At 40.5% G+C, this 23035-nt stretch overlaps 1 protein-coding gene across 1 annotated transcript in view; it reads right to left on the bottom strand.

Moving 5' to 3' along the window:
- dpf1 (double PHD fingers 1) overlaps positions 1 to 23035 on the bottom strand; it is a 147974-nt gene that overhangs the window by 53518 nt on the left and 71421 nt on the right. Inside the window, 3 exon segments of the mRNA XM_061918923.1 lie at positions 21837 to 21968; positions 22053 to 22131; positions 22763 to 22852. Coding sequence (XP_061774907.1) covers positions 21837 to 21968; positions 22053 to 22131; positions 22763 to 22852 — 301 coding nt within the window.

The raw sequence follows: 23035 nt of genomic DNA, 5'->3' as shown, positions 1-23035 counted from the left end.
TGTTTTATGCACTCTTTCGTGCACTCACTTTAAAAGAAGAAGAGGAAGAACGCCAGCACAGGCTCCTCTGTTAGAATGCAAATTATAAATCCTATTTTTTTTCCTGGGTGAACTGGCTTTGAATGTGTGCCCAACCTCCACAACAGTCTGTCAGCTTGGCATGTGCGAGAGCTAAAACCCCCCCAAAAAAAAGTCCTCTTATGGTAACGACAGAAAAAGTGTCTCGGGGAAAAGAAGATACTATTTTCCGCAGTTCTGATACTATTATTTAGAATTAAGTTTTGGTATTCGCATTGGCTGTTGTTTTTGTCGACCTAAAGACAGTCAAAGATGCCAACACGGTGGATTTGGGAGGTGCTGTGGGTAAAGGCTGTTATTTTATATTGGTGCGAGGGAGGGCATATTTAAACATGGTCGACACAAGCGTGGAACCAGAAACCAAGCAGCCAGCAAGCCACAGCACAGCATCTTGAGACAGAATAGCAAATGAAGCAGACTCCAATATTACTCTGCCTTCACCAGCCCAACACTCTGGGGGAATCTATATGATGAATCATGAAAATATCTTTTTTGTATGCTCCTCTTTGTCTGTTCTCTCTGTCTTGCATTATTTTCCTTATGTTATTTTAAATGAACTCTACTGTGCTTATAATTCATCTTTATACTTTTTTCTGTTTCTCTTTCAAATTGTATTCTCTTGCTCCCTCCCTCTCCCTCTCTCTCTATCTCACCATGACTGTCCGTCTTTTTTTTAATGTACATAACAGTGTACTCTTTAGGTGGGAGCCATGGTAGTATCCACGGCAACCACATTGCTAGGCAACAGCCATTTTCTTCCTCTCCTGAGCTGCGTACCGGTGGCAACAATCAACCAATCAGCAGCTGAAGAAAAATGCCAGCGTACCGGTATACTTAAAAAAAAGTTCTGAATCCATCCAGAATGCACCTGTCAATATCGCAGCTTGTCAGAGTGCAGTATATCATAAAAAAAAATTGCATATTAACGAGTATTGTCAATTAACAAATGTATTAAATATTGATTAAATCAATTCCTATTGGTTAAGACAATTAAGTAAGACCTAAACAAAAAGAAGCAAAATATTTACAACAAATGTAGGGTTCCAACCAACCCTGGGACATGGTTAATATTGCAAATACAGTGGCACCTTGGCTTTCATATGCTGCACTTTTCATATGATTTGCTTTGCAATGCAAATTTTAGCCCAAATTTTGGTTCAGTTTTCATCTATCTTCTTGCCAAACGTTTTACGTGGCAGACTAGTTTGACCGTGTAACATTCTGCAGATTTATCATTTCTGAACAATGTTACTAAACCCAGCAGGCACAAGGCATTAAAACATTGTTGAGTACTAGTTAAATTAGGTCCTGACTCTGAGCAACTCAAAACTGACGTCTGAATAACAATGCTTTTGACGACGTTGAACATACTTGCCAACCTTGAGACCTCCGATTTCGGGAGGTGGGGGTTGGGGGGCGTGGTCTGCGTCATCATAGGGCAACAAGAAATATCTTAGAACTAGTCAGTACAAAATAAAACATTGCACTGAGATACGATGGAGGAATTGCACCGGCTGTGATTCAATGGAGAAATACTTTGAGTCATTACATAAGAAGTTTGTTCGTTGTTATAAGGAGCTCACAGCCGTAATTGGATGCAAAGATCCGTACAAGATCGACTTGTTTGAGTGGAGTACAGACCCGATGTCTCATATGGGGACTTTGTGAATTACCGTAGTTAAGTTTTCAACCCAGCCAATTTTACACCTTGATGGACTTTCAAAATGACAAGAGTCTGGAAAGCTCTGACCGCTGTGTTTGTAGATGGGTTCATGACATTTGTGTTGATTTGTAAATACCCAGTGGACATTGTGTCGTCAAGGCTAGAGTCATGCACTCTCAGCAATTATCCAACCAAAGTTTGACACCCTGGATAATCACGGATAACCAATCTAAGGTCATCTCTGTGACTGTAAGGCTGTTCTCATTTCGCTTCATTCTTGTTTTATGTGACGGCTACAGCCCGGATGTGAGAAGTGAGTTCTATTTTCTATCATTACAACTACTATCAAAGTTCTTCGACCAAACACATCAAGTAAAGGCAAAGTGGGGCTGTCATGATTCAGATTCATTTTCTACTTCAAGTTGAAAAACTTATTTGGGTGTTACCATTTAGTGGTCAATTGTACGGAATATGTACTGTACTGTGCAATCTACTAATAAAAGTTTCAATCAATCATCAATTTAAAGCCGCTTCCGTTTGTCCAGAATTATGCGTAATAATGCGATAAAAGCTAGTAATATTGCTCTCACCTCAATCGTGGCAGTTGACAATAGCACACGTCGTCGGCATTATGAGTACAACTGGATGACTGAATGGCAACAATGAGCGTGATGCAAACAAAGTCTTCTATTATGGACAACAGTAATGCAATGTAAGAAATGTAGAACAATCCGAACCCCACAATACAGTTATTAATAGGGATGTCACCATCAACATTTTTGGCCTCTAATCGGAATTTGATTGTTTTGCCTCTGATTCAGTCCAATTTCGAGTCCCAATCCAATACTTTGACAATACATTATAGAAGTGAAAATGTTTTAAAGAATTACTACTAAAGTAAACACAAACAATTGTGTAAAGCTTATGTTATTTGATTTAGAATTGTTCTAGTATTGTTGTAAATCAAATTTGTGGTATTCCTTTTTTTTTTGTACAAAATAAAGTAGCTCCGAATTAAATCAATAGAGTAATGCTCTCAAAGCCTTTCTGTATTGATGACTTACTACTACTGAGTTTGTAAACAATAGCAAAAACAACCCCCCAAAAATGTTATTTTAATAATAAAAACAACAAAAAGAAAATGATCAATCTAATCATTTTAGTATTGTTTATACTTTGATTTGATACTATAGTTGGTATCGATAGTATCGACATCTGGACCAATCAACCCTACTTCACATTGAAGCTTTAGTGCAGGGGTCCCCAAACTTTTTGACTCGTTAAAAAAATGTGGCCAGGGCCTGGCTGTATATATATATATATATATATATATATATATATATATATATATATATATATATATATATATATATATATATATATATATATATACATACACACAGTGGGGCAAAAAAGTATTTAGTCAGCCACCGATTGTGCAAGTTCTCCCACTTAAAATGATGACAGAGGTCTGTAATTTTCATCATAGGTACACTTCAACTGTGAGAGACAGAACGTGAAAAAAAAATCCAGGAATCCAAATTGTAGGAATTTTAAAGAATTTATTTGTAAATTATGGTGAAAAATAAGTATTTGGTCAACCATTCAAAGCTCTCACTGATGGAAGGAGGTTTTGGCTCAAAATCTCACGATACATGGCCCCATTCATTCTTTCCTTAACACGGATCAATAGTCCTCTCCCCCTTAGCAGAAAAACAGCCCCAAAGCATGATGTTTCCACCCCCATGTTTCACAGTAGGTGTGGTGTTCTTGGGATGCAACTCAGTATTCTTCTTCCTCCAAACACCACGAGTTGAGTTTATACCAAAATGGATACATGGATGATACAGCAGAGGATTGGGAGAATATCATGTGGTCAGATGAAACCAAAATAGAACTTTTTGGTATAAACTCAACTTGTCGTGTTTGGAGGAAGAAGAATACTGAGTTGCAGAGGAAAAAACTAAAACATGGTCAAACTGTCAGAGGCAAGCCTGACAGATGTGTTTTTTTTTAGTGTGCATACCTTCTGAAGGAATCTTTTTCAATTTGAGTACAATCTTTGGCCATGTGCACACAGGTCTTTGTTGCTAATAAGCCAATAAAAAAGCATATATCGGCCCCCGATCCGGTCTCATGATCGGGACTTCTCTAGGTTTTAATTTTCCTGAAGGAACTCTCCTGAAGGAATCAATAAAGTACTATCTATCTATCTAGGTAATAATCTTCGCTCTTGAACGTGTGAGAAACTCATACGGCACCCAGAAACAGTCGCACGTTGTCTTTGATACTCTTCGAAAAGTATAAGTGATCTTACCACCAGTAAAACTTTACTGGAAATCGGAGACCATCGAAGCAGATGTGACAAAGGATACAGCGCGGCCATTTTAGCAAATCTGCTCGGCACTGTACGGAATTTGCTTTTTAATTTTGCAGTGTGGAAGCCATTTTGAGACAAAAAAAAAAAAACGGGTGAGTACAAACAGAGGGGCAATGACCTTCAAAGAGCTCTATAGCGTGGCACACACACACACATGCACACACACACACACACGCACACGCACACACACACACACGCACGCACGCACACACACACACACACACACACACACACACACACACACACACACACACACACACACATGATTGCTCATACAGCACATGCACCCAAGTCAAAGCAAACAACACACATGCACACAGTCTCCCTGCTGCACCACACTGCAGGAACGTCTGTCCGTCCAGATAAAGTAGCCTCTAAATCTCAGTCTGGATCACAATTCTCTCACCCTCTCCATTCGTACTGCCTTACTCTATTTGCCTTTTACTGTTTCACCACACATCCTCATCGCTTCAATCCAACCAAACCAATTTTCAGGTGGACACCAAGGAAAGTGGCCTCCTTTATTCATGCACCTAATCTCACCCTCCTCCACCCATCTGTCTTCCAGCCTGACCACTCGCACCATCACTGCCAACATGTACACACCCGCCACGCTCTCCAGAGTACGTCATGCTCCCCAACGTATTCAGGGAGAAAATGAGAAAACAAACATTTAGCACATTTTAGATGCAAGATTTGAATAAATACAGTGTATCCGGAAAATATTCACTTTTTCCACATTTTGTTATGGTAAGGCCTTATTCCAAAATGGGATGAATTCATTTTTGTCTTCAAAATTTGTACAGACAATACCCAACTATGACAATGTAAAGAATGTGTTGCTTTTTTATTAGCAAATGTGTTAAAAAAAATAAAAAAACCTACAAGAAAATACATGCACATCAGAATTCACAGCTTCTGCACAATACTTTGTTGATGCACCTTTGGCAGCAATTATAGCCTCAAGTCTTTTTGACTACTATATTTTAGACTTAAGACTTCCTTTTTAATGTCATTTAAATTTTAACTTATAAGATAAGAACAACATTTTGTTCCATTAGCTCGTTGTAGTGCAGGATAAAAGAGCAATAAGATGCAGGTATAAATAAATAGATAACTGTACGGATAAATATGTTGCACTTTTGCATTAGCATCCAAATTTATGGATGTATATTATACTGTCTTTATTTTCTAGCGAGTTAATACGTTTTGGGGGGGTATGGTGGGGATTATTATGATGCGTTCAAGAGTTTTATGGCCTGAGGGAAGAAACTGTTACAGAACTTGGAGGTCTGCTACGTAGGCTGCGGAAGCTCTTTCTAGAGTCCAGCATTGAAAACAGTTCGCATGAATGTTCAGAATGTTACATCACAATACATATTTTCCAAAAAGGAGTAGGAAGAAGCAAAGCTTATCCTACCCCTTTCCAATTCATAACAACTTCTAATACGTATAATTATTCCGAATCCAACTGGGATAGACTCCAGCTCCCCAAAAATGGATGGTTTTGGTGGATTCCCTGTTCTCAATTTGTAACACAGTTTAAAGCAGGGGTCTCAAACATGCGGCCCGTTATTATGCGGCCCGCACTTTGATATGACAATTTAATGTTGGTGCGGGCCGCGAGTTTAATATGAAGGGCGCTTGACAGCGTCATATTTGCCAACGTCCCCAATTTTCCTGGGAGACCCCTGAATTTTAGGGCACCAATTCTCCCGAAGCCCCTGTTGATTTTAACAAGATCAACAATATTCAGAGAGTGCCATAATGGAACTGCCTTTAGCGCCCCCTACATCCTGAACTGACAGCATTCAAGCCCAGTTGAATGTTGCATCCGGCCATGTAAGACGCACGTGTGGTTTTTTGCAAAATATATTTGATCAACAGCTACAAACGTCACACTAAGAGTGGCCGTAAAAAAAACGTTACTGTTACACATATGTGCCAGACTGTGGACCCACACCAAACAAGAATGACAAACACATTTCGGGAGAACATCCGCATCGTAACACAACATAAACACAACAGAACAATTACCCAGAATCCCATTCAGCCTCAACTCTTCCGGGCTACAATAAACACAGGTGTTGTATATTGTAGCCCGGGAGACTTAGGGCTGCAAGGTGTTCTGGGTGTTTGTTCTCTTGTGTTTAAGTTGTGTTAGGGTGCGGAAATTCTCCCAAAAAGGTTTGTCATTCTTTTTTGGTGTCGGTTCACAGTGTGGCGCATATTTGTAACAGTGCTAAAGTTGTTTATCAGGCCACCCTCAGTGTGACCTGTATGGCTGTTGACCAAGTATGTCTTGCAGCCACTAATGTTGTTCTGCACAAGTCTCATACAACATGTTATGGAGCCGGCACGTTGGTTGTGTGATGTAAAAGCATGCGCGATGACATGTAGTGGAGCAGTAGTCTACTTTTAGGGGGTGCGCGATCTCCTAGAGGTACTTGAAGGTATGCCAAGTGACAAGTGAGAATTATTAAAAACATTCTAAAAAATAGCGGCAATTCATAAATCCTTTATAAATATGTTTATTGAATAATACTTCACGGTGGCAGAGGGGTTAGTGCGTCTGCCTCACAATACGAAGGTCCTGCAGTCCTGGGTTCAAATCCAGGCTCGGGATCTTTCTGTGTGGAGTTTGCATGTTCTCCCCGTGAATGCGTGGGTTCCCTCCGGGTACTCCGGCTTCCTCCCACTTCCAAAGACATGCACCTGGGGATAGGTTGATTGGCAACACTAAATGGGCCCTAGTGTGTGAATGTTGTCTGTCTATCTGTGTTGGCCCTGCGATGAGGTGGCGACTTGTCCAGGGTGTACCCCGCCTTCCGCCCGACTGTAGCTGAGATAGGCGCCAGCGCCCCCCGCGACCCCGAAAGGGAATAAGCGGTAGAAAATGGATGGATGGAATAATACTTCAATGAAATATGAATGTAAGTTCATGAACTGTGAAAAAATAATATAACAATCCAACATTCAGTGTTGACAGCTGGACTTTTTGTGGACATGTTCCATAAATATTGATGTTAAAGATTTCTTTTTTTGTGAAGAAATGTTTAGAATTAAGTTCATGAATCCGGATGGATCTCTATTGCAATCCCCAAACAGGACACTTTAAGTTGATGATTACTTCTATGTGTCGAAATCTTAATTTATAATTGAATCACTTGTTTATTTTTTAACAAGTTTTTTGGTTATTTTTATATCTTTTTTTTCAAAATAGTTCAAGAAAGACCACTACAAATGAGCAATATTTTGCACTGTTATAAAATTTAATAAATCAGAAACTGATGACATAGTGCTGTATTTTACTTTTTTATATCTTTTTTCCAACCAAAAATGCTTTGCTCTGATTAGGGGGTATTTGAATTAAAAAAATGTTCACAAAGGGTTGAGGACCACTGTTGTAGAGGACGTTAAAGGCAGTGCAGTCACGGCAGCCCTTTAAAATGTCGGCCGGGTGAAAATTGGTAAAAATTCGGGAGAATGGTTGCACCGGTAGATTGTCGAGAGGTGCACTGAAATTCAGGAGTCTCCCGGAAAATTTGTGAGGGTTGGCAAGTATGTTGCTAGGGCGGGTAAGCCATTCATAGAAGGTGAATTCATTAAAAATGGCATGTTAGATTTTTAAAGAAATCTTTTCTTGCGGCCCAGCCTCACCCAGTTTCTGCATCCAGTGGCCCCCAGCTAAATTGAGTTTGAGACCCCTGGTTTAAAGCAATGTGTTCTAAGTACAACAATTTACATATGAGAGTATCAACACATTTTCGATAAAGATTAAGATTACCCTATTTACATTGTACACCTAATCTGATTTGTTTGCCCTCAAGTGACACAGATCTGATTTTTTTTTTTGCCAGTCTAAGTGCTCCGAAGTTATAACACTGAAACACCCACCGGAAGAGGTGCTTCAACACATGGCTAGCTAGTTAGTGGCTAAACTCAAGCCCCAGTCTGCTGTGTTTTGGTTACTTTTAAACCACTAATCCTTGCCTCCGTGGCGATAAATAAAGTAAGTTTCTAACAAGTATCATCCCTGCAGGACGAGGAATAGCTAAACATGTTTTACTACACACCGTAGCTCACCGGCATCACAATGTACACAAACCCCATTTGTCGATGTACACATGACATCCACTGTAGTGATACCAAGTACAGGAACGTATCTAGTCGATACTACTACAATTACGTCGATATTTTTTGTCATCACATCTTCTATTGTTTTTATTTTTAATTTAGATTATATTTATAAACTCAGGAAATATGTACCATTTCACATGAGGACTTTGAATATGACCAATGTATGATCCTGTAACGACTTGGTATCGGATTGATACCTACATTTGTGGTATCATCCAAAACTAATGATAAGTATCAAACAGAAGAATAAGAGATTAGAAGTGTAGAAAAAACATATTAGAAGAAAAAGTAAGCAGATATTAAAAGTAAATGAACAAGTAAATAATTACTTTTCTACCACTTGTCCTTAATAATTTTGAAAAAATAATATAATTGAAAATGACACATTATGTTACTGGATATTACAGCAAACTAAATAAGAACCTTTGTTTGCTTACTTACTAACTACTACAAGACAAGTGGTCTTGTATGTTCACTATTTTATTTAAGGACAAACTTACAATAAGAAACATATGTTTAATGTACTGTAAGATGTTTTGTAAAAATAAAGCCAATAATGCAATTTTTTGTGGTCCCCTTTATTTAAAAAAGTATCGAAAATTACTGAAAAGTATCAAAATAATTTTTTGGTTTTGGGACATTAGTTTAAAGCAAGAGTCAGCAACGCGGTGTCCGCAGGCATCAGGTAGCCCGTAAGGACCAGATGAGTAGCCCGCTGGCCTGTTCTAAAAAAAGCTCAAATAGAAGCACTTACCAGTGAGCTGCCTCTAATTTTTAAATTGTATTTATTTACTAGCAAGCCCTCTTTTTAAGAAGGGGGACTGGAGGGTGTGTTCCAACTATCGTGGGATCACACTCCTCAGCCTTCCCGGTAAGGTTTATTCAGGTGTACTAGAGTGGAGGCTACGCCGGATAGTCGAACCTCGGATTCAGGAGGAACAGTGTGGTTTTCGTCCTGGTCGTGGAACTGTGGACCAGCTCTATACTCTCGGCAGGGTTCTTCAGGGTGCATGGGAGTTGGCCCAACCAGTCTACATGTGCTTTGTGGACTTGGAGAAGGCATTCGACCGTGTCCCTCGGGAAGTCCTGTGGGGAGTGCTCAGAGAGTATGGGGTATCGGACTGTCTTATTATAGCAGTCCGCTCCCTGTACGATCAGTGTCAGAGCTTGGTTCGCATTACTGGCAGTAAGTCGGATACATTTCCAGTGAGGGTTGGACTCCGCCAAGGTTGCTCTTTGTCACCGATTCTCTTCATAACTTTTATGGACAGAATTTCTAGGCGCAGTCAAGGCATTGAGGGGTTCCGGTTTGGTGGCCGCGGGATTAGGTCTCTGCTTTTTGCAGACGATGTGGTCCTGTTGGCTTCATCTGGCCGGGATCTTCAGCTCTCACTGGATCGGTTCGCAGCCGAGTGTGAAGCGGCCAGAATGAGAATCAGCACCTCCAAATCCGAGTCCGTGGTTCTCTCCCGGAAAAGGGTGGAGTGCCATCTCCGGGTTGGGGAGAAGACCCTGCCCCAAGTGGAGGAGTTCAAGTACCTAGGAGTCTTGTTCACGAGTGGGGGAAGAGTTGATCGTGAGATTGACAGGCGGATCGGTGCAGCGTCTTCAGTAATGCGGACGTTGTACCGATCCGTTGTGGTGAAGAAGGAGCTGAGCCGGAAGGCAAAGCTCTCAATTTACCGGTCGATCTACGTTCCCATCCTCACCTATGGTCATGAGCTTTGGGTCATGACCGACAGGATAAGATCACGGGTACAAGCGGCCGAAATGAGTTTCCTCTGCCGTGTGGCGGGGCTATCCCTTAGAGATAGGGTGAGAAGCTCTGTCCTCCGGGAGGAACTCAAAGTAAAGCCGCTGCTCCTCCACATCGAGAGGAGCCAGATGAGGTGGTTCGGGCATCTGGTCAGGATGCCACCCGAACGCCTCCCGAGGGAGGTGTTTAAGGCACGTCCAACCGGTAGGAGGCCACGGGGAAGACCCAGGACACGTTGGGAAGACTATGTCTCCCGGCTGGCCTGGGAACGCCTCGGGATCCCCCGGGAACAGCTAGACGAAGTGGCTGGGGAGAGGGAAGTCTGGGCTTCCCTGCTTAGGCTGCTGCCCCCGCGACCCGACCTCGGATAAGTGGAAGAAGATGGATGGATGGATGGATGGATACTAGCAAGCTGGTCTCGCTTTGCTCGACATTTTTAATTCTAAGAGAGACAAAACTCAAATAGAATTTGAAAATCCCCAAAAATATTTTGAAGACTTGGTCTTCACTTGTTTAAATAAATTAATTCATCTTTTTACTTTGCTTCTTATAACTTTCAGAAAGACAATTTTAGGGAAAAAAATACAACCTTAAAAATGATTTTAAGATTTTTAAACACATATACCTTTTTACCTTTTAAATTCCTACCTCTTCTTTCCTGACAATTTAAATCAATGTTCAAGTAAATTTATATTTTTTATTGTAAAGAATAATACATACATTTTAATTTAATTCTTCATTTTAGATTCGGTTTTTTCGACAAAGAATATTTGTGAAATATTTTTCAAATTTGTTATGATTAAAATTCTAAAAAAATATTCTGTCAAATGTAGAAAATCTACAGATTTCAAATGTAAATCTTATTTCAAAGTCTTTTGAATTTCTTTTAAAATGTTTGTTCTGCAAAGTCTAGAAGAAATAATGATTTGTCTTTGTTAGAAATATAGCTTGGTCCAATTTGTTATATATTCTAACAAAGTGCAGATTGGATTTTAACCTTTTTAAAACATGTCATCAAAAGTATATATTTATTTTGAGAAATCATTAAATTAATTAGTTTCCACAAAGATAAATATCATTAATTATTAATAATAAAGTAGAGCTAAAGGTAAACTGAGCAAATTGGCTATTTCTGGCATTTAATTTTAGTGTGTATCAAACTGGTAGACCTTCGCATTAATCAGTACCCAAGAAGTGACTCTTGGTTTCAAAAAGATTGGTGACCCCTGGTTTAAAGTAACACATATAAAGACACACACAATAGGGCGCGAGGTATTTGCGAGCAGCAGTCATCATTAAGATAAGGCAGCGGAGGAGCAGTCACCATGGAAACCAGAGTTAGGCGGGACAAAGAGAACCCTTTGGAGAAAAATATCAGTCCTTGGGAAGTAGGAGGGGACGGACTGTTCGGTTTGCCTTGGAAGATGTTTCGTCTCTCATCCAAGTAGGATTCATCAGTACATGCTCATAGATTGGTCAGATTGTGTCTTGGACTGACCTAGTCTGACATGAGACTAATGGCAGAAAAACCAAACAGTCCAGTTGCGATCGATTGAAAGCCCTGAGATTACAATGACCTGGATGAATGAGAAACTCCATAGACAGACAGGACAGACATTTTGCGAGGAGCCAGAGGAAGCAGAATGTCTTCTTTCCCCTACTTGTGGCCAGGGAGGAGTTGTATCTCCTTGCTTCAAACAATCACACTGTAAAATAAACGGAAGATGGTGAATCTGAAAATTGACAACGCCTTGGTGAGCTTTATTAGAGATTAAACACATACGCGTAGGAGATAAAATACTCCTGCCTTTCCCTCCCAAAGATGTTATCACTTTAATTTTTTCATTTAAAACTCAATTTTAAAGGTGTGGCGACCACAGATACCTATGGTTTTATTTTATTAGGCAGAAGTAGTGACTTCTTTGTTCAGCTACGGAATTCGGTCAACTTCTTTTGTTTTCACTTTATCGAACTGCGCAAGCAAGTGATGTCGAGGTCATATCGTGGCCACATTGGGGCCTGTGCACATTTACACTGGAGTCTGATAAAGATCACATTTTACTTGCAGCGTAAACACTCAGCTGGAAAAAAATCAGATTAAGAAGAAATCACATTTGGGCCACTTTGGCCAGAAGTGTAAACATAGTCATTGTTTATCGAAAAATTATTCTTCCTTGTACTTTGTAAACCCTTTTAGTTTGAACAGCCTCTTAAACTGGATCATATCAATACTTTGTTTGCCTTCTTTGCTTGATCCATTCTATAATATAGGGCCACATCCTGATATATTGAAGGTTTTAAGTGTTGTACGCGCATACAGGTGGTTTAAATTAGATTTTTCTTTAAGGTTACATTTCTCTTTTGATGAGAAAAAATGTTTAACATTCATAATTTTAGCTGTTTGCAAATGCACCAAATCATCGAATTTCAATATTTTGGATTAAAATAATAATAGTTTTTTTTGTGTTCTCAATATCCAACATTATGTATTACTCTAACTGATCATTTTTGTAACACGCTTAGTGAATGAAGCGTACTTTTGTCATTCTTATCTCTGTACATTGTGGCATTCATCTTAGGCTATGTCTACACTAAGCCGGATAACCCCTTAAACCAGGGTCATCAAACTCATTTTAGATCTGGGGCCACATGGAGAAAAGTCTACTCCCAAGCGGGCCGGACTGGTAAAATCACGGCACGATAACTTAATAACAAAGACCACTTCAGATTCTTTTCTTTGTTTGAAAATAGAACAAGCACATTCTGAAATTGTACCAATCATACTGTTGTTGTTTTTTACACCTTCAAGGTGTGGTTAACAGTATTCTATCTTTATTTGTCGTTATTTATATTTTCTGAATAAATTATGTAACAATGTTCACCAGTCAACTCCATTCATCAATCCATTTTCCTACCGCTTGTCCCGTTCGGGATCGCGAGGTTGCTGGAGCCTATCTCAGCTGCATTCTGGCAGAAGGCGGCGAACACCCTGGACAAGTCGCCACCTCATCGCAGGGCCAACACATATAGACAGACAACATTCACACTCACATTTACACACTAGGGCCAATTTTAGTCTTGCCAATCAACCTATCCCCGGGTGCATGTTTTTGGAGGTTGGAGAATCCTATTCATAAAGACTTGAGGCTAAAGATGCATCAACAAAGTATTGAGCAAAGGCTGTGTGATTTTGTCATAGTGGGGTATTTTGTCTGTAGAATTTTGAGGACGAAAATGAATATGTTTAATTTTGGAGAAAGGTTGTAACATAACTACATGTGGAAAAAGTGAAGCTTTGTGAATACTTTTCGGATGCACTGTAGTACATTGTCTGCTTTTCAGAGGATGGAAGAATCTCTTTTAAGTGATGGATGAATTGATACAAGGAAGAACAAGGAACAGGAGAAAGGAAAGTTATGTTGTTTTCGGATTAGATAGTATTCCACCAATAATATTACGCCTATACTGGCTCGCCTGCACTGGCTTCCTGTGCACTTAAGATGTGACTTTAAGGTTTTACTACTTACATATAAAATACTATACGGTTTAGCTCCAACCTATCTTGACGATTGTATTGTACCATATGTCCCGGCAAGAAATCTGCGTTCAAAGCACCTCCGGCTTATTAGTGATTCCCAGAGCCCCAAAAAAGTCTGCGGGCTATAGAGCGTTTTCCGTTCGGGCTCCAGTACTCTGGAATGCCCCCCCGGTAACAGTTCGAGATGCTACCTCAGTGGAAGCATTTAAGTCTCACCTTAAAACTCATTTGCATACTCTAGCCTGTAAATAGACTCCCTTTTCAGACCAGTTGATCTGCCGTTTCTTTTCTTTTTCTCCTCTGTCCAGCTGGAGGGGGTCCGGTCCAGTGGCCATGGACGAGGTGCTGGCTGTCCTGAGTCGGGACCCAGGATGGACCGCTCGTCCGAGTGGACCATGTTCCGCACCTCTATTGTCAAGGCGGCTGATTGGAGCTGTGGCCGCAAGGTAGTTGGTGCCTGTTGGAGAGGTAATCCTAAAACCCGTTGGCGGACACCAGTGGTGAGGGATGCCGTCAAGCTGAAGAAGGAGTCCTATCGGGTTCTTTTGGCTCATAGGACTCCGGAGGCAGTAGACAGGTACCGACAGGCCAAGCAGTGTGCAGCTTCAGCGGTCGCGGAGGCAAACACTTGGACATGGGAGGAGTTCGGGGAAGCCATGGAAAACAACTTCCGGACGGCGTCGAAGCGATTCTGGACCACCATCCGCCGCCTCAAGAAGGGGAAGCAGTGCACTATCAACACTGTGTATGGTGCGGATGGTGTTCTGTTGACCTCAACTGCGGATGTTGTGGATAGGTGGAAGGAATACTTCGAAGACCACCTCAATCCCACCAACCGACGTCCCACTGGGTGTGAGTCCCACTGGGTGTGAGTTTTCTTTGCCCTTATGTGGGCTCTACCGAGGATGTCGTTGTGGTTTGTTCAGCCCTTTGAGACACTAGTGATTTAGGGCTATATAAATAATCCTTGATTGATTGATTAATAATAGCAAAAGGTAGTTTTCTGATTGCTGCTTACAGTACGGAATAGGGCTTACCAAAGCGTCTAGACAGATTTTTTAGAAGCAGAATAGGACATGAATTATGCATGCTCTCATTCAGTGGAGCCATATTAATATTATTACATATGGGGCAATATAAAGAAGGGTGGTGCAGTGTCCTCCATGACACCCAGACGATGGGGGAGCCGTAATGCCGCGACGCAAACACGAATGCAAGCACAGGCGAACGTGCCTACACATTCGCAGGACCCAACACACATACACACACACACGCATATATACAGCCAGCAAGACAGCTAAGCTTCCTTTTTTCATTTCAGCAAAGAAGATTGCATTTTCGAAGGCCTTCTGTGTGTGCGTGCGTGCGTGTGTGTGTGTGTGTTGGTGTGTGATAACCGACTGTTTGAGAGGGACAGATGGGGGATATTAAACATTTTAAATGCACACACGTACAATGAGGGACACACCAACAGACACATGCGTGCATGCACACAGTGGCCCCTGCCTGTATGTGCACACTGGACCAGTCTGTTCTGTCAGATAGGCCAACCTACAGTAACACTATATATACTGCCAATTAGCTGAGAGACATGCACTACAGTTTGAATTTTAATTCAATTCAAATTCTTGCAGTGTAGATTGGGGGTGTGGGGGGGGGGGGGGGGGGTCCAATATAAAACAGATTCAGCATGACGTAAGCTTTTCATCCAAATAGTGAAAGCCATCAGTCTCACTGGAGGGGTGCTCATTCATGCAGTACTTCCTCTGCTCTGCTGGGGGCAACGGTGGGGCATACGCATCACAATGAAGGTGCAGTCGAATACTCAAATACAGAAGACGAATAAATTTGGACCGCCACGAATAGATCTGGTGCTGCTTGTGGCAGTATGCAGTGCGGTGAATTTTTTTTGCAGTGAATTATATTTATATAGCGCTTTTCTCTAGTGAAGCCCAATATCTAAGTTACATTTAAAGGCCTACTGAAACCCACTACTACCGACCACGCAGTCTGATAGTTTATATATCAATGAGGAAATATTAACATTGCAACACATGCCAATACGGCCGGTTTAGTTTACTAAATTACAATTTTAAATTTCCCGCGGAGTTTTTAGTTAAAAACGTCGCAGAATGATGACGCGTGTTTGTGACGTCTCGGGTTGTAGCGGACATATTAGCCAAACACCGCTTACGGCTAAAAGTCGTCTCTTTTCATTGCATAATTACACAGTAATTTGGACATCTGTGTTACTGAATCTTTTACAATTTGTTCAATTAATAATGGAGACCATAAATAAGAATGCTGTTGGTGGAAAGCGGTGGATTGCAGCTGCCTTTAGCAACCGGAACACAGCCGGTGTTTCTTTGTTTGTTGTGAAGCTTTAACACAGAGTGGTCAAGCGAACATGTTTTCTCTACGTCAACCAGCAAGTTTTTGGATAGGAAAATTGTGATATTAAGTCGGCTTTTACCGGAGACTTCAGTGGATTATGGGACCTCCTTCGATAGCTGTCAAAAAGGCAGCTGTGATCTAGGCTCCTTGGCTTCTCTCAGAGACACTGGCGTTCACCGCGGCCATCCAACTTTGAGGTATGAGTTTATAATCTCACTAAAATACTATTAACACAATAAGCAGATAAAGGATTTTCCAGAATTATCCTAGTAAATGTGTCTAATTACATCTGAAACGCTCTCACTGCCGCCGCCCGCAGCCGTCCATTTTTTTTTTTTTTTTTTTAGTTCACTCTAACTTTCCTCATCCACGAATCATTCACCCTCGCTCAAATTAATGGGGAAATCATCGCTTTCTTGGTCCGAATAGCTCTTGCTGCTGGAGGCTATGATTAGAAACAATGTGAGGATGTGAGGAGCCCTACAACCCGTGACGTCACGCGCACATTGTCTGCTACTTCCGGTAAAGGCAAGGCTTTTTTATTAGCGACCAAAAATGGCAAATTTTATCGTCGATGTTCTTTACTAAATCCTTTCAGCAAAAATATGGCAATATCGCGAAATGATCAAGTATGACACATAGAATGGACCTGCTATCCCAGTTTAAATAAGAAAATCTAATTTCAGTAGGCCTTTAAACCAGTGTGGGTGGCACTGGGAGCAGGTGAGTAAAGCATATTGCCCAAGGACACAACGGCAGTGACTAGGATGGCAGAAGCGGGGATCAAACCTGGAACCCTCAAGTTGCTGGCACGGCCACTCTACCAACCAAAATATATACATCGTAACTCAGCTCCAAATCCCCCCATTTTAGCAAATGTGTAACATTTAATTGTTGTAGTGGTTTAAAAAATTAAAGTTACATTTCTGCCTTTTTTATATTTTTCATTTTATGTTTGAAAGAGTTCCTCATTTGAGTAAGAGGAGTGACTTTTTAGCATGAAATTTGCAAATACAAACCCCGTTTCCATATGAGTTGGGAAATTGTGTTAGATGTAAATATAAACAGAATACAATGATTTGCAAATCCTTTTCAACCCATATTCAGTTGAATATGCTACAAAGACAACATTTTTGATGTTCAAACTGATAAATTTTTTTTTTTTTTTTGCAAATAATCATTAACTGTAGAATTTGATGCCAGCAACACGTGACAAAGAATTTGGGAAAGGTGGCAATAAATAGTGATAAAGTTGAGGAATGCTCATCAAACACTTATATGGAACATCCCACAGGTGTGCAGGCTAATTGGGAACAGTTAGGTGCCATGATTGGGTATAAAAGCAGCTTCCATGAAATGCTTAGTAATTCACAAACAAGGATGGGGTGAGGGTCACCACTTTGTAAGCAAATTGTCAAACAGTTTTAGAACAACATTTCTCAACGAGCTATTGCAAGGAATTTAGGGATTTTATCATCTATGGTCCGTAAAATCATCAAAAGGTTCAGAGAATCTGGAGAAATCACTGCACCTAAGCGATGATATTACGGACTTTTGATCCCTCAGGCGGTACTGCATTAAAAACCGACATCAGTGTGTAAGGGATATCCCCACATGGGCTCAGGAACACTTCATAAAACCACTGTCAGTAACTACAGTTGGTCGCTACATCTGTAAGTGCAAGTTAAAACTCTACTATGCAAAGCCAAACCCATTTATCAACAATATCCTGAAACGCCGCCGGCTTGGCTGGGCCCGAGTTCACCTAAGATGGACTGATGCAAAGTGGAAAGGTGTTCTTTGGTCTGACGAGTCCACATTTCAAATTATATTTGGAAACAAAGGACGTGGTGTCCTCCAGAACAAAGAGGGAAATAACCATTCGGATTGTTATAGGCGCAAAGTTGAAAAGCCAGCATCTGTGATGGTATGGGGGTGTATTAGTGCCCAAGTCATGGGTAACTTACACATCTGTAAAGGCACCATAAATGCGGAAAGGTCCATACAGGTTTTGGAGCAACATATATTGTCATCCAAGCAACGTTATCAGCAAGACAAGTGTTACAACAGCGTGGCTTCGTAAAAAAAGAGTGTGGGTACTTTCCTGGCCCGCCTGCAGTCCAGACCTGTCTCCCATCGAAAATGTGTGGCGCATTATGAAGCGTAAAATACGACAGCGGACACCCCAGACTGTTGAACGACTGAAGCTCTACATAAAACAAGAATGGGAAAGAATTCCTCTTTCAAAGCTTAAACCATTAGTTTCCTCAGTTCCCAAACGTTTATTGAGTGTTGTTAAAAGAAAAGGTGATGTAACACAGTGGTGAACATGTCCTTTCCCAACTTCTTTGGCACGTGTTGCAGCCATGAAATTCTAAGTTAAATATTATTTTCAAAAAAAAAAAAAGTTTATGAGTTTGAACATCAAATATCTTGTCTTTGCAGTGCATTCAATTAAATATGGGTTGAAAATGATTTGCAAATCATTGTATTCCGTTAACGCAATTTCCCAACTCATATGGAAACAGGGTTTGTACATTAAATACAGCCACATGGCAAATAAACACTCACCTAAAACTATAATATATGGATGGATGGATAGCTTGAAAATGAATAAATAACATTTTTGTCACAGGAATTTAACCCACTTCCTCCACACAACTAAAGAGAGAATTATAACTCAAGTGTTAGTTGTTTTTTTCTAAAAAATAAACTTATACATAGGTCCAGACTTACAGTCGGAAGGGAATTCAAATGGCCTCATTCGTCGCACTTTACCAGACACATGAAACGTTGGAGGGGTTGCACTATTCTCTTTGGCCGCCAGATGGCAGTAGCGTACTGAATATATTAAAATATGTGTTGTGGCAATTCCAACTTTGACCGCAGCGTCAGTTGTCAGCGAGACTGGCACTTTCCATCATTTTCAGCAGACAGCATTGCAAAATGATTAAGCCCCCACCTTCCTTTCAAGCGAGATTCAACCAGTAGTGGAGCTATTTGAATCCCTTCCTTACTGTAGTAAGATGTGTTTGTTTTAGTACTGGTATTAGTATAGTATAGTATAGTATAGTATACTATAGTATAGTATAGTATAGTATAGTATAGTATAGTATATATAACATAGTATTAGTATAGCTATATACATGTGATAAATTTGAGATATTTGTGATTAAGGGCTATAGTAATAAACTTTGATTGATTGATATCCATCCATCCATTTTTTATCGCTTGTCCCTTTTTGGGGTCGCGGGGCGTGCTGGAGCCTATCTCAGCTGCATTCAGGCGGAAGGTGCACCCTGGACAAGTCGGCACCTCATCACAGGGCCAACATTCACTTACATGTACACACTAGGGCCAATTTAGTGTTGCAAATCAACCTATCCCCAGGTGCATGTTTTTGGGGATGGGAGGAAGCTGGAGTACCCAGAGGGAACCCAAGCAGTCACGGGGAGAACATGCAAACTCCACAAAATTAGATCCCGAGCCCGGGATAGAAATCAGGACTACTAGGGACCTTTGTATTGTGAGGCACATGCACTAACCCCTAGTGTACCGTGCTGCCCGATTGATTTATACATTAATTTATTATGCTCTCCAAACTGTGTGCGATGTTGTTGAACTAACACTTAACACAACACACATCTAAAATCTGTAACACCTTTTCTGCAATATAGAATTGCAATCTATAAACAACAGAAACTATTTTTAGCATGCTGAGGCGCTGCATGGAGGCAGTGGACCGTCACAATTGCAGCGCATTCATGCGTCTGGAATGATCCAAATGCAAAAAAATGCTTATTGGAAGGTGTTTTTTTCACATTAGAGATATATTGTAATTATATATTTCCTAAATGAAAAAATCGACAGCCTAAAAAACTAACAAAAAAAACGCCAGCAGACGCTGAAACGCATCAATAGAAATTTAAGTTGTATTCATCCGCTTAAATCATTCAGCAGCTAAACAATTATAAAATGAGATTGTTGAATAGACAATATGTCTAAAATGTTTCTTTATGTCAGTCCAAGCCTGTTGACACACACACACGTTGTCGTGTCTTTGCAGCACGAGCGCCTCTTTTCTCACAGCCTTCTGCGTAACAGTGTCAGTTTGCACATACTATTCAGATGTGCTAAATAGAGACGCATGATAGTTCCGGCAGAACAGAAATGGATGGATGTGTCCTAGTACTAGTCATTTTGAGAAGGGGCTAAACGTATGCAGTGGTTTATTTATGTGTTACTCACAGGCAGACCTGCCAACTTTTAAAACATGTTTGTTTAATTTTGTTTCTACAATTAAAAAAAAACTATCCTTAGGCCAGAAATAGCACCGTCGGCCGCACTTTGTAGCTTTGTGATCAACCACAGAGGACGTTGACTCAGCTTGGTGGCTTCTTTTGTTGCGAGCAAACAATGGTAATTAAAGAGAGACTGTTATTGCAGCTTGCAGTCACATTTATTGCAAATGTTGATCCGAAATGAGAGGAGATGGCACGTCGCCCGTGTCGCTGCAGCTCGGGGTTAAATTGTTTTGGAGGTGCACGTCACGCCGAGAGGGTTTTGAAGGGGGAGAAGTGAGCTGGTGTAACTCGACGATGGCGATCATCCAGGCTTCACAAACTGAACTCGAAATTTAGATGGGCGAAATGCGTATTTAGTGAGCATTGAAGGATACAAAAGTTAAAGGAAAACAACTCTTTTTTTTTTTTTTGCCCTTATGTGAGACAAGAACACACGTTCTTCCCTTTTCTGTGTGTTCTAAATAGTGAGATTCCCCTATTCCGCCTCTTCTAAAAAAAAACCTCCACAAACTTTATTTCTTTTTTGTAATAACATTTGTGATCACATGTAATATTTACAGTATTTTGGTCATTTTAGGCATTTCCAGCACTGCTTTGCTGGGCGCTCTGTGAAACCAACGCTACCCATACTCCATCAACACCAACAGCATAAAGCCAGCATTATGTGATTGCTACTACCAACGTCAGACTTTGTTAGCCCCTTTGACTCCCGCACACACTGGGAAACAAATAATTGTACATACAAATACACATACATACTCACTCACACACACACACACACACACACACAATTGTTCATACAAATGTACATACGGCATGGACGGCACAAGCTCAGCTGATATCCGGTAAGAAGCGCCTTTTTAACCACAATTTTCTCACCGAAACCTGCTGGTTGACATTCGGTTGGGATCCATGTTAGCTGTGATCCATAGTAAAGTTTCACCTCCGTGAATTTTAAACAAGGAATCACCGTGTTTTTGTGAGGCTAAAGGCTAAAGCTTCCCAACTCCATCTTTCTACTTTGATTCCTCCAATATTAAGGATTCAGCAACACAGATCTCCAAAATACTGTGTAATTATGCGGTTAAAGCAGACGACTCTTAGCTGTGTGTGCGCAGTGCTCATATTTCCTAACGGCCCGTGACGTCACGCGTACACGTCATCATTACGCGACGTTTTCAAGAAAAAACTCCCAGGAAATTTTAAAATTGCAATTTAGTAAACTAAAAAGGCCGTATTAGCATGTGTTGCAATGTTAATATTTCATCATTGATATATAAACTATCAGACTGCGTGGCGGGTAGTAGTGGGTTTCAGTAGGCCTTTAAGGACGAACTTGCAATAAGAAACATATGTTTAATGTAACCTAAGATTTTATGATAAAATAAAGCCAATTTTGGAATTTTTGTGGTCCTCTTTGTTAATAAAAGTATCAAAAAGTAACGAAAAGTATTGGAATAATTTTGGTACCGGTACTAGTACCAAAATATTGGTATCGGGGCAACACTAACTTGAAGAATGTAATGCCTTGTTGTGCACACAGTATACACAAACATAGAGGAACACTTATTCAGCAGACTCACGCTTGTGGTTGTTCTTGCGCTGGAAGGGTAGCGTGTGTCGTTCTGAGTCTTCCTCGCCCTCTTCGTCTGCCAGATGTGTGTGAGTGTAATGGTAGCTCAGTCCAGGGCGGTTCTTGTAGCGCTTTCCACATACTAAAACGCACAAGATAAACCCAGTTAGGAGAACATCTGCATGCATTTTGTAAGTAAGAAATGTAGGATTTACGCAACACTCACTGTCACAGACATAAGGCTTGTCTCTGTCTTCTATGGCAGGCGGCTCTTGGCGCTTCCTCATGCCTCCAACCCCATAAGCCTGACAAACACGCACATGCATGCATGGAAGAACTTGATAATGCAGGTTAAAAAAAAAAAAAAAAAAAAAACCATCACAGATTAAGTTTGAACTTTCTTTTTGGCAAACACAGGTGTTGCAACACCCTGATCATCACTCGAAGACTCGAAACATCTACGTTTGCATTCTAATCATCTGTTCTCAGGAAGGCTTCACTTCCAGCAGGAAGAGACTGATGACACCAAGCAGGGGACCAACAGCTCCAATTATCAAGCTCGCTGTCTCTATAGAAGAGTGTGTGTGTGATAATTTTGGAGTTACATTGTTAACACTTGATTATATTCCCACAGGACGCCCCATAGAGAGAAAAAAATCCTCAACTGCATATTCTAATCAAAGCTGTAAAAGAAAAAAAAAAAAAGTCCTGTGCCAACTTCAATTTATGCATCCTTGTTTGCAACTTATTTTAACTCTTATTAGTAACAAATGCGAAGACTATATAAGCCTTATTTTTTTGGTCTATACTCTAATTTAAAAAGAATGATAATCTATTTGTTTCAAAGACTCTTTAGATCTTCTGATTGAAATGAGTATTTTTACATACATTTTTAAAAATATTTGTCTTCAATATGACATGAAATAGTTTCCTTACCCGTGCTTTGGTACGGTTCTTGCGCTTTGGCACGTCCTCTTCCATTTCGTCCACTTCCAGCTCATGAGGAAAATCTCCAACGAGCAATTTCTAGAGGCGCAAAAAATAAATACCTTCGCTCAACATCCAGTTTTGCTATACAGTAGATCCCAATTCAGCATATTTGCAGATGTTTTAATTTTTCATAAAATAAAATGAAATAAAATATATATTTGTTATTTCATTTTACTTTTTTTGTTGAAAACTTGCCTAAAAATGCCTTTTATTAAAACA

This window comes from Nerophis ophidion, linkage group LG13, assembly GCF_033978795.1.
Source record: "Nerophis ophidion isolate RoL-2023_Sa linkage group LG13, RoL_Noph_v1.0, whole genome shotgun sequence".
Lineage (NCBI taxonomy): Eukaryota > Metazoa > Chordata > Actinopteri > Syngnathiformes > Syngnathidae > Nerophis > Nerophis ophidion.
The sequence above is the reverse complement of the archived record's forward strand: the minus strand, read 5'-3'. Positions and strand labels throughout refer to the sequence as shown.